This window comes from Semicossyphus pulcher, unplaced genomic scaffold (genome assembly GCF_022749685.1).
Source record: "Semicossyphus pulcher isolate SPU_LCO1_2020_fin unplaced genomic scaffold, fSemPul1.0.p SCAF_11, whole genome shotgun sequence".
Lineage (NCBI taxonomy): Eukaryota > Metazoa > Chordata > Actinopteri > Labriformes > Labridae > Semicossyphus > Semicossyphus pulcher.
Genome location: NW_027211615.1, coordinates 612,761 through 625,939, shown reverse-complemented (window position 1 = coordinate 625,939; position 13,179 = coordinate 612,761). Strand labels below are relative to the sequence as shown.

Below are 13,179 nucleotides of genomic sequence, written 5' to 3'. Positions count from 1 at the left end.
AGTGGTTTTGTCAGACTGACCTATATCAACGTTTTATATTGGTGTCAGAGATAAAGGACTTTTGTTCTTTGTTTGAGAGTGACAGCTTTTTAAAGGGAGATATCGCAGTGTCTCAGATTGTGCTTTAACTCTACCAGACTCATATCAAAGAGGATATAAACGTCACGTCACAGCCTGTACACAGCTGATATCTCAGCTCATCTGTTGTTTAAAAAGTCCCTGCACCAAGGCCATGATGAAACATGTGTGAGGCATAACTGTGACTGCTGAGTGAGGACACATGTTATCTGTTTGTGATACTGATAACCATGACACTGCTGCTGCTCCACATTGCTCTGCACTGCTAATTACTGTCATACCAATAGATGCAAGTCTAAGAGTAAATTATAGACATAGAGCAGCAGTGAGTCGAGGCATTTTGAGAAGGAAGAAGAGGACGGAAGAAGAGAAAGAAAAAGAAAAAAGAGGAAACACAGGAGAGTCATCAGCAGAAGTTTCCAGACCAGAAGCATAATCAAACCTTGAGGTGACTTTGATTCCCACATAACAGCATCTGAGTAGGTTTAAGATGTTAACCAAAGCAGCTTGTCGACATCATGTTGAGCTACCTGCAGTAATGGGCGAGTCAGAGGAGTTTTCACAGCATGACGAGGCAGCTCACAGGTTGTTCAAACAGCTGTTCATATATGTAGAGGCAGATTAAAACCAAAGTCAAGTATTCAGTGAACAAGACTGGAATGATTGCACTTGATCGAGACAACAAAAACATGCTCGTTATTCATTTTTACAGACATTGATTGCTTCACAAGTGACAAGTTGATGTTCAAAGATGCTCTTTTTCTATTGGCTGCAATTCACACAAAATGTGATATTTATTTTGAGCAAATTTGCAGTAAAATGACATGTAACAAGTTTAGTGTCAATTGAGCAAAAAAGAAAGGGGAAAGCTCTAAATATTGTTACATGTTAAAAAAAACCATTCCTGTCAGCTCTGAAGCACCCAAACACGTTTGCTGTCCGGGCCACATCTTGGTGAAAGTTGCAAAATTGTAGCATGTACAATAATTTGTTTTGAATTATAGATTCATATTTTAGATGATTTCTTTACACTAGCATCAGATACATTTAAAACAGGACTGGACCTCTTTCCAAAGAAAATATAGCAAAGGAAGAAGAAGAGGAGGAACAATACGGAGAAGAAGAACAAGGGGAAGCAGAAGGAGAAGAAGAAGAAGATGAACAAGATGAAGAAGATAAAAAAGAAGGAGAAGAACAAGAGAGACCAACTTCATACACACCTTCTCCCTGATAAGTGAGATCTTCCTCTTGTCTCTGTTTGCAGCAACATTTATGTATTCATTTTTATTATTATTTATTTCCAGTAGAGGGCAGCACTGTCCAACATTTACCACAGGTGTCCCTCAGGCTCATCATCCATCCACCCATTATCTATCCCGCTTATCCTCTACAGGGTCATAGAGGACCATATGTGATCACCTGAGTCACATAAACAGGAAGTAAAGCCATTTTGAACTGCTCCTTCCTTTGACACTTTGACCCGACTTTCTGCTATCAGTAATGATCTGGTTTCCTGGTGCGTCATCCTGCACTCACGTTTTCTGTCCTGCTGAACTTTAGTTGAACTTGAAGCTGATGGTTTCTGCACGGCTGACTTTAATGTTGCATCTTCTTCATGCACAGTTTCTGATGTTCTCCTGCAGCTCTTAAAGTTGCATCTAACTGTTAAAAGGAGCTGGTTGTGTTTGTGTGTTTATTTTTATTCACATTCACGTTTTTTAATATGACTTCCTCATACTCTATGTGCTACTTTTTCATTTTCTGTCATTTTTTGTTTTTTTTATTACAAATCAAAATCTCTGACAGGCGGTTAAGGTTATTGTCATTTAGGAAAAGTGATGGAATAACAAAAACTAAGGTGTACATAGTGTATATAGTGTATTTATTATTAATAATATTATCATTGTATTTAATTATCTTTTCGTTTTTATCCATCACTTATTTTACCCTGTCCTTTACTTTGAGCTGTTGTGAGTGAAAGTGAATTTCCCCCAATGGGCGATCAATAAAGTCTCTCTTATCTTATCTTATCTTATCTAAAACTAGAGCGTCAAAAATGTTTCATTAACTGAAATAAAAATAAAAACGAGGCTTTACAAAAAAATTATTTTACTAACTCTGTCCTTACAAAACTAAAATAGAATAAAACTATAGAGAAAATGTTTTTCATCTTTATCAATTTATTTCAAACATTCTTTACGTCTATACATAATTTATTATTGTATACATTATTTCTGTGTTTAGATTTTTACATACTTTAGTTTGTCCGTGACAAATATCCCAGATTAAAACTAAAACTAACACTGAAACTAATACAAACTAAACTAAAACTGACAAACCAACATTAATTATTTAAAATGAATGAAAACAAAAGTCATGACAAATTTAAAACTATTCTAACCTTGAGGCAGATTAAGTGAAAAAGTAAGCTGCTTAAATTCAATTAAAATACTCCATAAGTTCATTTAAGTTCTAACTTCAGAAAAGTTCAAAATACTTAATATGACAGATGTTATTTTATTATTTTATTTTATTTTATTTATTTATTTTCTGTGATCAAAGCTGGAGCAGGAAGTGATTGTAAAGAATCAACCTGAGATCAGAGAACAGATCTGTGACAAGAAACACGTCACAAGCTGTTGTTAGCACATGTAAATATACTGAAGAACCACTTGGTTGTACAAAGACTGTTTATAGTGAAGTTTACATTCAATACAAAATCAAGAAAATAACACTGTATTAAATAATTCCCCATGACACTCTGAATATTGTTCAGTATGGAAGAGGAATGTGGTTTGAGCACTTGCCAACGAGAGAGAGAGAGAGAGAGAGAGAGAGAGAGAGAGAGAGAGAGAGAGAGAAAGAGGATCTGGTGCGTCAGATCCCCCCGGCAGTCTAAACCTATAGCAGCATATATGAGCTGAACAGGTGATGTGGAAATAGCACAAGAGTTAAAAAGGAGAATTTAAATAGAATCTAAAACCCAGATAATCATAAAAAAAGTAACACACATAAAAGCCAGAGAATAAAAGTGGGTTATCAGTTGTATTTTAAAATCATCAATAACTGGGCAACGTTCATGTTTTTTAATTAGTAGGCTATAATAAAGATAAAGATATCCAGCCTGGATTATATTTGTATATTTATAAGATCTTTGATATTTTGATACAGTTATTTACATTCATTCATTCAGAGATCAGGTATGAGTGCATGAGTTAAAGTATGTTTGGTGATGGCATTGTGTGCTGACAGTGTGTTGTAGATAAGGCACATGTTGTGTTCATGCCCACATCTTTGATTTGGTTCATATCCTGCTTGTTTACACGTTTGTTTTACCTCTGATGCAGGTTAAACAACCTGAACAGGGGTCCGTTTCAGAAAGCGGGTTTAGTGAAACCCCGAGTTTGTTAACCCTGAAATAAGGGAAACCTCGGGTTTGCCGTTTCAGAAAGAGAGGTAACTTTAACTCTGAGTTGGTTACTATGGTAACTGAGTCTGTGAACCTAACCTGGTCGCGAGCAGGTTTTCTTCAGGAAACTCAGAGTTTCGCTCTGTCTCCTCCCTCTAGAATATAAAACCTTTATTACTTCCTCATTCATTCAGCCCGTCTCACACGTGTGTTTGAGCGGTTACCGAATTAAAAGAAGAAACGTTGCGTCTCTGTGCTGCTCTGACCGCTTTGCAAAAGTCTTTTATAATTATGATAAAAAAAATCAAAAGACAAATCTGTGTCAAAGTCATCATTTTTAGATTTTCCACCACCACTGCCGAGAGCAGCAAATAAGAAGCCGTAAGTTATTGGATTTTTTTTTTTTTAAACTAACATAATTCAGTTTAATCAACATGAATTATAATGTATGTGAAGTCAGCATCATGTTAGGGATAAAGCTGCACATTAAAACAGCCACTGAATGGTATTTAATCTGTTTAATATTTAAAATATGATTGAAGTGCTTCCATGTATGTTTTTTTCTCCCGCTGGATTGCTCCTAAATTAAAATAAATTTTAGCTTCTGGTCGTGATTAAGTATTAAATAAACAGACCAGTTCACACTTGCACATTTACTCGAGCAGCAGTTTCTTCCCACGCCGCTTCTCTCTCTTTTGCAGCTGCAGCCGTGTTACTTTATTTTTCTAAAAACATGCTCGTATTCGCTGAACGTCTGTATGAGGATTTTGAGCTCCACTGGTGTGACGTAGGAGGACCTCTTTTTGTGTACCGTTGCCATGGTGACTCGTGGTATCGGGGCTCCATTAATGCTGGCTTTTTACAGTCAGCGTGCACGCACTTAACTCCGGGTGAACCTACTCAGAGTTGATTGAACTAACTCTGATCAGCTGTTCTGGAACCGAAAACTCAGAGTTTCCTATCTCAGAGTAGATCGACTCAGAGTTCAGGGTTAGACTCAGAGTTTGCTGAACCTGCTTTGTGAAACGGACCCCAGGAGCGTCTGCTTCCACTTCTGCTTTAATGCTATTTTTCAACACAAGAGATGTTTGTGATATGACTTTAAGAATATGAAATAAGTATTTAAACTTAATAAATATATCCATCATGGATTGGAGCGTCATCCTTAAAAACAGATTTAACAGGGGCGGGATGTCAATACTGCGTTTCTCCTACAGTCCGAAGGCATACTGTACAGTCAGGGCATTTACAGGCCAACATTGTGCCAAAATCTGAGACAGATCAGCCAAACTTTTATCCAAAATCCTGAATTCTTTATTTTTATTTTTAAGGCAAAAGCTGCTTCTCTGTATGGAAATCACTCAGAGATCTGGTTTGAATGTGAACCAGGAACAATCAGACCTCCCAACTATTAAACCTGATTTCAATGTGATTCTAAAAGAGGTTTCTAGCACAGTCCAAAAACATGAAGTTTAGGTCTACTCAAGACCTGAATACTGGACCAGATCTGAGATAAACAGATCCCCGCATGGATATGTGAAAGGGCCGATGATGGCCCCAATGGCTGCCTGCTGATTACAAAGAAACAAGTGTAACTGTGTAGCTCTGTGCGCCAAACCTGAGAGCTCACGTGTTATTTGCTCAGGCAAACTGCTCTTCCTCATGTTCACACATCTGCACCTCTGACCTGATTCTGCTCAGTCACAGCTGTTTACCTCAGCGGCTTTAATGCTTCGATCAAGTGCTTCTCATATGTCACCATTTCCCTAGTTGGGAAGTCTCATCTGTCTTCGATATGTTTATGAGCTCTAAGTGGAAATAGGAAAACAACATAAACCCTTCAAATAAAATGTGTTTTATTGCTTACATCTTACCAAAGGTCGCTCCACACTGACAGCAAAGAATGGTTACAATCCAAAACAATGACTGTCTGAGTTGCTGTTTTGACTGGAGGACAGTCGTTCATGTTACACTAAAATGTTCAGTGTGTGTTATTGAATCATGTCAGGATAAACGTCTGTGTATGATGTTGAACTATTAGTCATATGAACTGTATGTGCCAACAGTTATATGAGGCATTTCATGGCTGTGATTAGCTCAAGCGTACAGAGGCCGTTGTTCTGTGTTTGCTAATAACACCCTGATGGTAAAAGAAAATGTAAAATAAGGTTCCAGACTAATAAATCCAGAACTGTTTAGGCTCCACATGATGGCTGGGTAGAAAGCTGAGTTTAATAGCTGAATTTAACTATCGTGGATCATTTATGGACAAACACTCTGAGTCTTCATACAACCTTATTTGAAGTGTCACTAAAGGAATGCTATCTTTAGCCAGCTAGCGCTTTTAGCTCTGGCTTCCTGTTTCCTTGTCCTGCCTTATTTATGCATTTCTGATCTGGTCTGACAACACATCTGAGCCATCACAGACAGGCTCTGGGCTCCACCCTCACCCCTGTCTGAGTGGGAAATGCCTGAAAGATGACATTTTATGCAGGAAACATTCTTCTCGGTTCCAGTTTGAAACTGGTTTCCAGCTAAGTCTGCATCTAGCACCTCCCAAACGCCACACCAGACATAAAAAGTGTTTCTGCACATCCTCAAAGTGCTTTTTCACTCAAGATGCAGAAGTGTCGTCTGGCGTGCAGCCTCCTCTCGGCCCTGCTGCTGCTGCTCAGCTGCGTCCCAGCTGCTGTGGACGGATGTGACTCCGCTCAGTGTGTCTGTGGAGCTGCAGGCCCCGGGGACGTGGTGATCGGCATCATGCTGCCTTGTCATCATAAAGTGAGGGCTCTCAATGAACGAATCAGACCTGAGAGTTTCCACTGCTCAGAGTGAGTATGACAACAGCTTTTTTTTCAATAAATTGATGGTTTACTGAAAATCTAATCCTTTAAATCCCCCATAAAAAAATATTGATAATTCATACACACATATTGATTATTCATTAACATTACACATGGAAAATGCACAAGTTTATGTCTTTTCTAAAAAGTAAAGCACAATAAAAATAGAAATAAATACATTTACAACAGTTTTATAAACCTTGCTTTGTGAGAGATTCCGTGTAATTTAATCGGGTTTCAATCTTGTCAGCCTTGCAGTCGTTCACTAAAAAAATGGGGAGTGTGATTAACTTAGAAAAACCTAGGTAACAATTTCCACACAGAAATTCCTAGTAAATTTAACAGAGGATATTCTCAGTAAAGTCTACATACGAATAAGCATTTAGTTTAACCAAGAAAGTCTTGTGAAGCTTACAAGCCAAATTCGATGTTCATGAGTAAATTTTACTCATGATTCATGTAAAGTCTCAGTTAATGGCACTCCCAATTTTTTTCAGTGTTGCTCAGGTTGAATAAAACAAAGATCAGTTAAAGAAGGACCTTTAACAATAAATTAGAACTGTACATCCTAAATTCATCGGACGCATTTTTCACAAAGTCGACTTAAGTCATGTTTCAACCCAAAGTAGTGGAGACGTTAAGTCCCAGGATCTGCTTTTCAAGGAACTAAAAGCTTCTTTCAGTCCAATGATACTCCGTGAAGAGCAGGTAAAAACCAAGCGACTGCTGTTTTTAAACATCACTTTTGTGCAGGCAGTACAACAATATATTAAGAGACAGACAGGAATCATTAATTGTCTAACACAAACTAAAGTGTGCTGGGTTTCATCCTCAACATGTGACTTTTGGTGGGTAAATATCCAACACATGACTTAATTTTCATCTTGGTCCCTGCAGTGGAAACGCTCTGAAAGGTTCCTGATCGACAGGGAAAGTCCCTGCAGGGGATTCACAGCTTTACTGAAACATCACTTTGATGAGTAAAATTTACAGCAGGTCCACGCTCCCACCAGTTTTCTCTTTCCCCTCCAGCAGAACGCCTCCAGATTGTTTGGTTTTATACTGTATGTCCTGGTTTTGTCTGTAAGACAGACTGTACACACTTCACCCCTCAGCTGAGCAGCTCTCCACATTATTCTCTGATTCACTTCCTCCATCCTTAACCAGTGGAGGTGAGAGGAGCATGTTGTGCTCACTGCCTGAAGTCTTTTTGTTTAGCTACAGAGTGACTTAGATGTGATGTTTCTGTTACAATTAGACTAAATCACCTTTATTGGCATTATAGCAGGTTACAATAGGACAGGAGGGAATTTACATCACAGGAAATAACTGTACATGAAGCAAGAAACGAAGCTGTAACCTTTCTTTTCATAATGCATCAGTCTTAACACCTCACATAACGTCTTTTTTTCAGTGAGCAAAGTTTTAAAAAATGTATTCTTTGAATTTTACCTTTGCAGCAAAAGAATTCTGGTTTGTGTTTTTTCCACTGTTTTTTTTTTTTTCACCAATATTGTCTTTAATATGTTTCTACACTGTTGATTTTCAGCTTTGATCTGGAGTCATTTATGTTGTCTTTGGCTACAATCCATGAAATTGAGGCAATAAATGCAGCTGGCTTCCTCCCAGGAGTGCGTCTGGGATACTTGATGTGTGACACATGTTCCTACGCCAGCAAAGCACTGCAGAATGTGGAGCACATGCTCGCCGTCAACATGTCTCTGCATGTGCAGTGCGACTACACCAGCTTCAGACCAACAGTCAAGATCATTTTAGGAGCGTTGTACTCGGAGGTGTCCATCGCTGTGGCCAGACTGCTCAATGTGTACATGGTCCCTCTGGTAAGTCACTGACACGTCATAAAAATCATTTGTCGGAATTAAAAACAGAGTGCTGGATGAACATTTGGAAATTTGAGGGACCTTCAGGGGCCAGAACTATTTCTAGGATTGAAGTAATCACCACATTTAAATCAAGCTCCATCTTTACATTTAGCTTTTTGTGTATTAAAATGTGTTCTGGTTTTATTTTATTCCTTTCTTAGCTGAGCAGCACATCGTCCTCACCAGAACTGAGCAACAAGCCTCGCTTCCCAGTCTTTATGCGCACTATTCCCAGTGACACACATCAGACCAAAGCTTTGGCCAAAATTATGCATCACTACGACTGGAACTGGGTCGGGGTTGTATACGGGGACGATGATTACGGCAGAGCAGCTTTCCAGAGCTTTCTCAGGGATGCTGAGCCAAACGGTGTCTGCTTGGCCTACCAGGAGATGTTGCCTCATTACCTCGATCCATCAGACAGAATGCAATGGATCAGGCAGGTTGCCAATCAGATTCGCTCCTCCAGCGCGCAGGTTGTTCTGCTTATCCTCAAGGCTGAGCTGGTTGATGCCCTCTTTAGGGAAATGATCAGGACCAACACCTCGAGGACCTGGATTGCCAGTGATTCCTGGTCCAGCAGTTGGACCCTGGCCCAAATGGATGGTATCAACCAGGTCGGAGACATCCTGGGCCTTACTTTTGTTGCAGGCGAGAGTGAATCATTTAATGATTACCTCAAGAATCTTAAAGCAACCACAGGCGGCTACAACCACTTCATTGAAGAATACAAAAGCATAAGATTCAACTGCACCCCAGAGTGTTTCTCAAACATGCCTCCATCTTACTGCCCCTCAAAAGACCTCCTGAGAATCAAAGCTGACGATGCATGCAGCGTCACAGACCCACAAGAGCAAAATGATGACTATCTTGTACACAATCTGGATACAAGTAAAGCTTTTTCCAACAGAGTAGCCGTGTGGGCTGTAGCAAATGCTCTCAGAAAGCTACTGAAGTGCAACAGCTCCTCATGTTCTGGAGAGATTAACTTCCCACCATGGAAGGTGAGAAGTGAGATGTACAGACAATAAAAGTGGAGCTTCTTTTTTTTAGTAATCACAGTGTATTCCCTTCATTTTACCATGAATAAGAGTTAGGGAAACAGCGGCCAATCTCTGCAAACAGACATTAATTTAAACTCTCTTTTGTTTTGCAGCTTCTCAAAGAACTGAAGAATGTCAAGTTCCAGCTCGACAACCAGAGTTTCTTCTTTGATGAATATGGCGACTTTGTAAACGGTTACGATCTGATCATGTGGGAGAAGGGAAGCCAACACAGAAGATTTAGAAGAATTGGGAAATATCACATCTTTGATGGACGTATAGAACTCATTGTAAAAAATGTAACCTGGCTTTCAACAGCCAATAGCACTGTAAGACCACACAGTACCTTCTGCATCCACTCACACTCACAAGTGTAGTTACTCTTCAGTGAGTCAGTACTCTAAAGAAAAGGTCAGACAGGCTGCAAAGACAATGAGGCATTCAGTACGCTTTCAGCCTGGTTCCTGTCAAACCATACAAAACACAACCGCATATTCAGTGGTTGAATCATCATAGACAACTGTTGTACCCGTCTCAAACTCACAAGCTACAATCAACTGACAACAACAACTGACAGGCTTAGATTGATATTTAAGTGTCTGACACCATTACAGAAAGGATCCCTACACAGATAGAACAGTATTATCTCTTTCCCACAGAAATGTCAATTGTCACCGTCTGACGTCACAAATGCGCCGGAGACAGGGTTAGTAACCAGTGAAGATGTTACGGTGGTTAGGTCTTTATTGTATCTATTACTCATTCAGTCTGTTTATCAAACTTGGCACAGACAAATTTGGAACGATGTTCAAGCGCTGCTCGGACGGAGACGGGCGGAATTTGTAGCTGAGTTGACAAGGAGTCGCAGAAGTTACCAACAGAGCATAGTATCGCGCCGGAAAGGGGGCGAAGATTATCGTGTCGACACGGGTTTTGTGTTCCCATCAATGCCGATCGGAGCCGAGGCGATAATTACCCAGGTCTACTGCAGAGTCATTTGACCCGGGTCTGGATGCCGATTGAAGCCTTTCCCACTAAGCAAAAAAAGCCGGGTGTTAGCGGGTGTTCGTGGGTTTTTTGACCAGTGGGAAAAGGCCTTAACTTTACCTTGCAGAACAAAGAAGTTGCAGGTCCGCTGCTTCTACCAAAAGACCTTGGTCACACAATAACACAAACAAACCCATTGAGGCAGTGGTAGGCCAGAAACTCTGTGTACTGTGAGGTAAAATGACGTTTTTGTCAGGAGTCTGACAGCTTTAAAGACAGCAATGTTTCTGGTTTCAAAAGTGGCGACCAGCTGAAGAAATCTACTGGTGCAAAACTTTTGTTACCTGTTAGTCATTTAGACCCAAAATATATAGAACAGGGCCCAAGTTTAAAAAACGACTTCCCCTTAAAGAAGCCATAGACTGTATAAAAAGATGGACGACATGTCAGCTCCCTAAAAGTGAAGCCAAACCCTCTCTATCGCCCCCTGCTGACTGGCTGCAGTATAGCTCACAAAGCCCGCCTCCTCCATGTTAACAGATGGGACATGAGTCAAACTATAAAATCAAAATACACGTCAAATACATTTTTCTCAAACATGGTTTCTGTCATTATAGTCAGTTCTTATCATGCTGATTTATGTCCAACTGTTTTTCTGACAAGTTTACTTTTAATTAGTTACTTGATGCTAAAAAAAAGGGGGCGGTGACCTAATGACTGATCTGTTGACAAATTGGGCTCCTGCAGTGTTCTGTTCTGAATTTAGTTCCAAGTTTAGTTCAGTAGAACAAATGCTAGCTTTAACATCCACAGTCCCGCTCTGCAAAGGCTCATTCAGGTTGTTCTCTTGTTTGACTCTCACAGACTCCCCAGTCTAGATGCTCAAAGCGCTGCGCCCCTGGTTACCTTAAGAAGATCTTGAACGTATCCTGCTGTTACAACTGCACCCAATGTCTGGAGGGGACCTACTCTGATGCCTGGGGTATGCATGGGTGACATGTTGATGCTACGTTACTATGTGGATTCAAAATGTAAACCAACTTGAGACAGTGGGGTCATTGCAGATTGTCAAGGGAAAGTTAGTCATCTGAAAAATGTCTAAATAAGGTGTCTTTTCACATAACATCGAAGGCTTCTGAGGGGAAAGGGACAAGGTGCAATTGTTATCTCAGAATAAACAAGAGTGTTGCAGACCTTAATAGAGCAGAATGGACTTTTTAGTTTCATCTGTTCATCACTTTCTCCTCCTACAGATCTTCATGTCTGCAAAAAGTGTCCAGATGGGAACTGGTCTCTGAAGGGTTGGACTCGGTGCGAGAAAAGACACGAGTCCTTCCTGCGCTGGAGTGACGCTCATCCCATCAGCATGATGGGAGCCGCAGCCTTCGGCATTGTGCTCTTGTTTGTCTCCTTTGTTGTCTTCTTGGTGTGCAGACATTCGGCTCCTATGAAAAGAGCTGAGGTGAGGCTGTCCTGTGTGATGATGGCAGGTCTGGCAGTGAGCTTTGCAAGTGTGATATGCTTCATGGGTAGGCCCAATAAGTCCCTCTGCCAGGCTCGTGAGGTAATGTACGCAATGGGCTTCACCCTGTGTGTGTCCTGCATCCTCGTCAAAGCCTATCGCACCTTTCTGGTTTTCCTTCCCTTCAGTCAGATAACATGCAGGCAACTACACAAACTGTACAAGCCACCTGTGATCGTCATTGTCATCACCGCTGTGCAGGGGATCATCTGTCTCCTCTGGCTGATGTTTGATTCTCCTGATATTGATATCACACCTCCATCCCCACAGAGCATGACGGAGATAATCCAGTGTAGTGAAGGTCCCAAATACATCGGATTTGGTTTGATGTTGAGTTACATCGCTTTGCTAGCACTGGCTTGCTTCCTCTTAGCCTTCAAAGGCAGGAAGGTTCCTCAGGAGTTCAGTGAAACAGGCTACATCATTTTCAGCATGCTCATGTACTTGTTTGTGTGGGTGTGTTTCATCCCGGTCTATCTCACCAACAAAGAAGAACGCACTCCTGTGCAGGCTTCAGCCATTCTGGTTTCCAGCTATGGCATCATCTTCTGCCATTTTTTACCGAAGTGCTATGAAGCCCTGTGGGCGTCAGAGACGGATACTCTGGAGAGGATCCTGAAGAGATGGAGATGCTTCTCCAGTCGACACTTTGATTTAGAGACAAAGGTAGACAAAGATATCCCCGTAGTGGACATGCTGTCTCACAGGAATGACAGGTTTTCTGTTTCAAGTACTACAACCATTTTGAGCCCAGCTGATTCAGAGGTAGTCGTAAAGCCATTTTACAATAAAATGATTCCCCCCTATCGTTTTTCTAAGAGGCTTAAATCAGAAGTGATCAGGAGACGCAGGAGTATATCCTTCTGAAACTGGATCCAGGACAATCTCATGTGTTCTGATTTATCATTCATCTTCTAAATGTTGTGCTGGAATCCATGTGAAGTTAAAATGATTTTCTGCTGAAAACGGTTGTATTCTTCTGCATGTAGAAGACCAATGCTGACTCATTTGTATTGTGTACAACTGCAAGTGGCATTAAACTAAAAGTTTGTAAGACTTGTTCACCATTTTTCATTTATTCATATGCAAAGTCATGAGCTTTTCAGATCAGCAAGAAGTCCTTGAAGTTAAACAGAATGTTAAAATTGTGCAGTTATCTCTAAAGTTCATCACTGCCTGGGTTTTTAGGGGGGATTGTTGGAGCCTAAAACACCTGATTTTGCAGCAGCTTTTTTCGAAGTTGAAATCTGAATTGCAATTGTTGAGGGAATCTTTATGAAATTGCTGGGGCATGATAGATGCAACTGTGGCAAGTGTTTAAGTATTCTTAGCAAATAAAAGAAAAAAGTTCTAACAAAATCTGATATATTCGTCGACCAAAAACAAAAGTGCACCAGGGAGGTGTCCCCCAAAG

General features: G+C 40.5%; 1 protein-coding gene across 1 annotated transcript; it reads left to right on the top strand.

Moving 5' to 3' along the window:
- The first annotated feature begins 6,106 nt into the window (after window positions 1–6,106).
- olfcb1 (olfactory receptor C family, b1) lies at window positions 6,107–12,821 on the top strand. The gene is made up of 6 exons (XM_069657530.1): window positions 6,107–6,318; window positions 7,880–8,171; window positions 8,375–9,217; window positions 9,370–9,585; window positions 11,108–11,225; window positions 11,497–12,821. The coding sequence occupies exons 1-6, from the start codon at window positions 6,107–6,109 to the stop codon at window positions 12,630–12,632; spliced, it is 2,817 nt and encodes a 938-aa protein (XP_069513631.1). The 3' UTR covers window positions 12,633–12,821.
- The last annotated feature ends 358 nt before the right edge of the window (window positions 12,822–13,179 follow it).

Coding starts and splice junctions, on each gene's coding strand:
- olfcb1 (XM_069657530.1), top strand. CDS start 6,107: ATGCAGAAGTGTCGTCTGGCGTGCAGCCTCCTCTCGGCCCTGCTGCTG. Junction 6,319..7,879: donor GAGAGTTTCCACTGCTCAGA/GTGAGTATGACA, acceptor GTTGATTTTCAG/CTTTGATCTGGAGTCATTTA. Junction 9,586..11,107: donor TTTCAACAGCCAATAGCACT/GTAAGACCACAC, acceptor TGACTCTCACAG/ACTCCCCAGTCTAGATGCTC.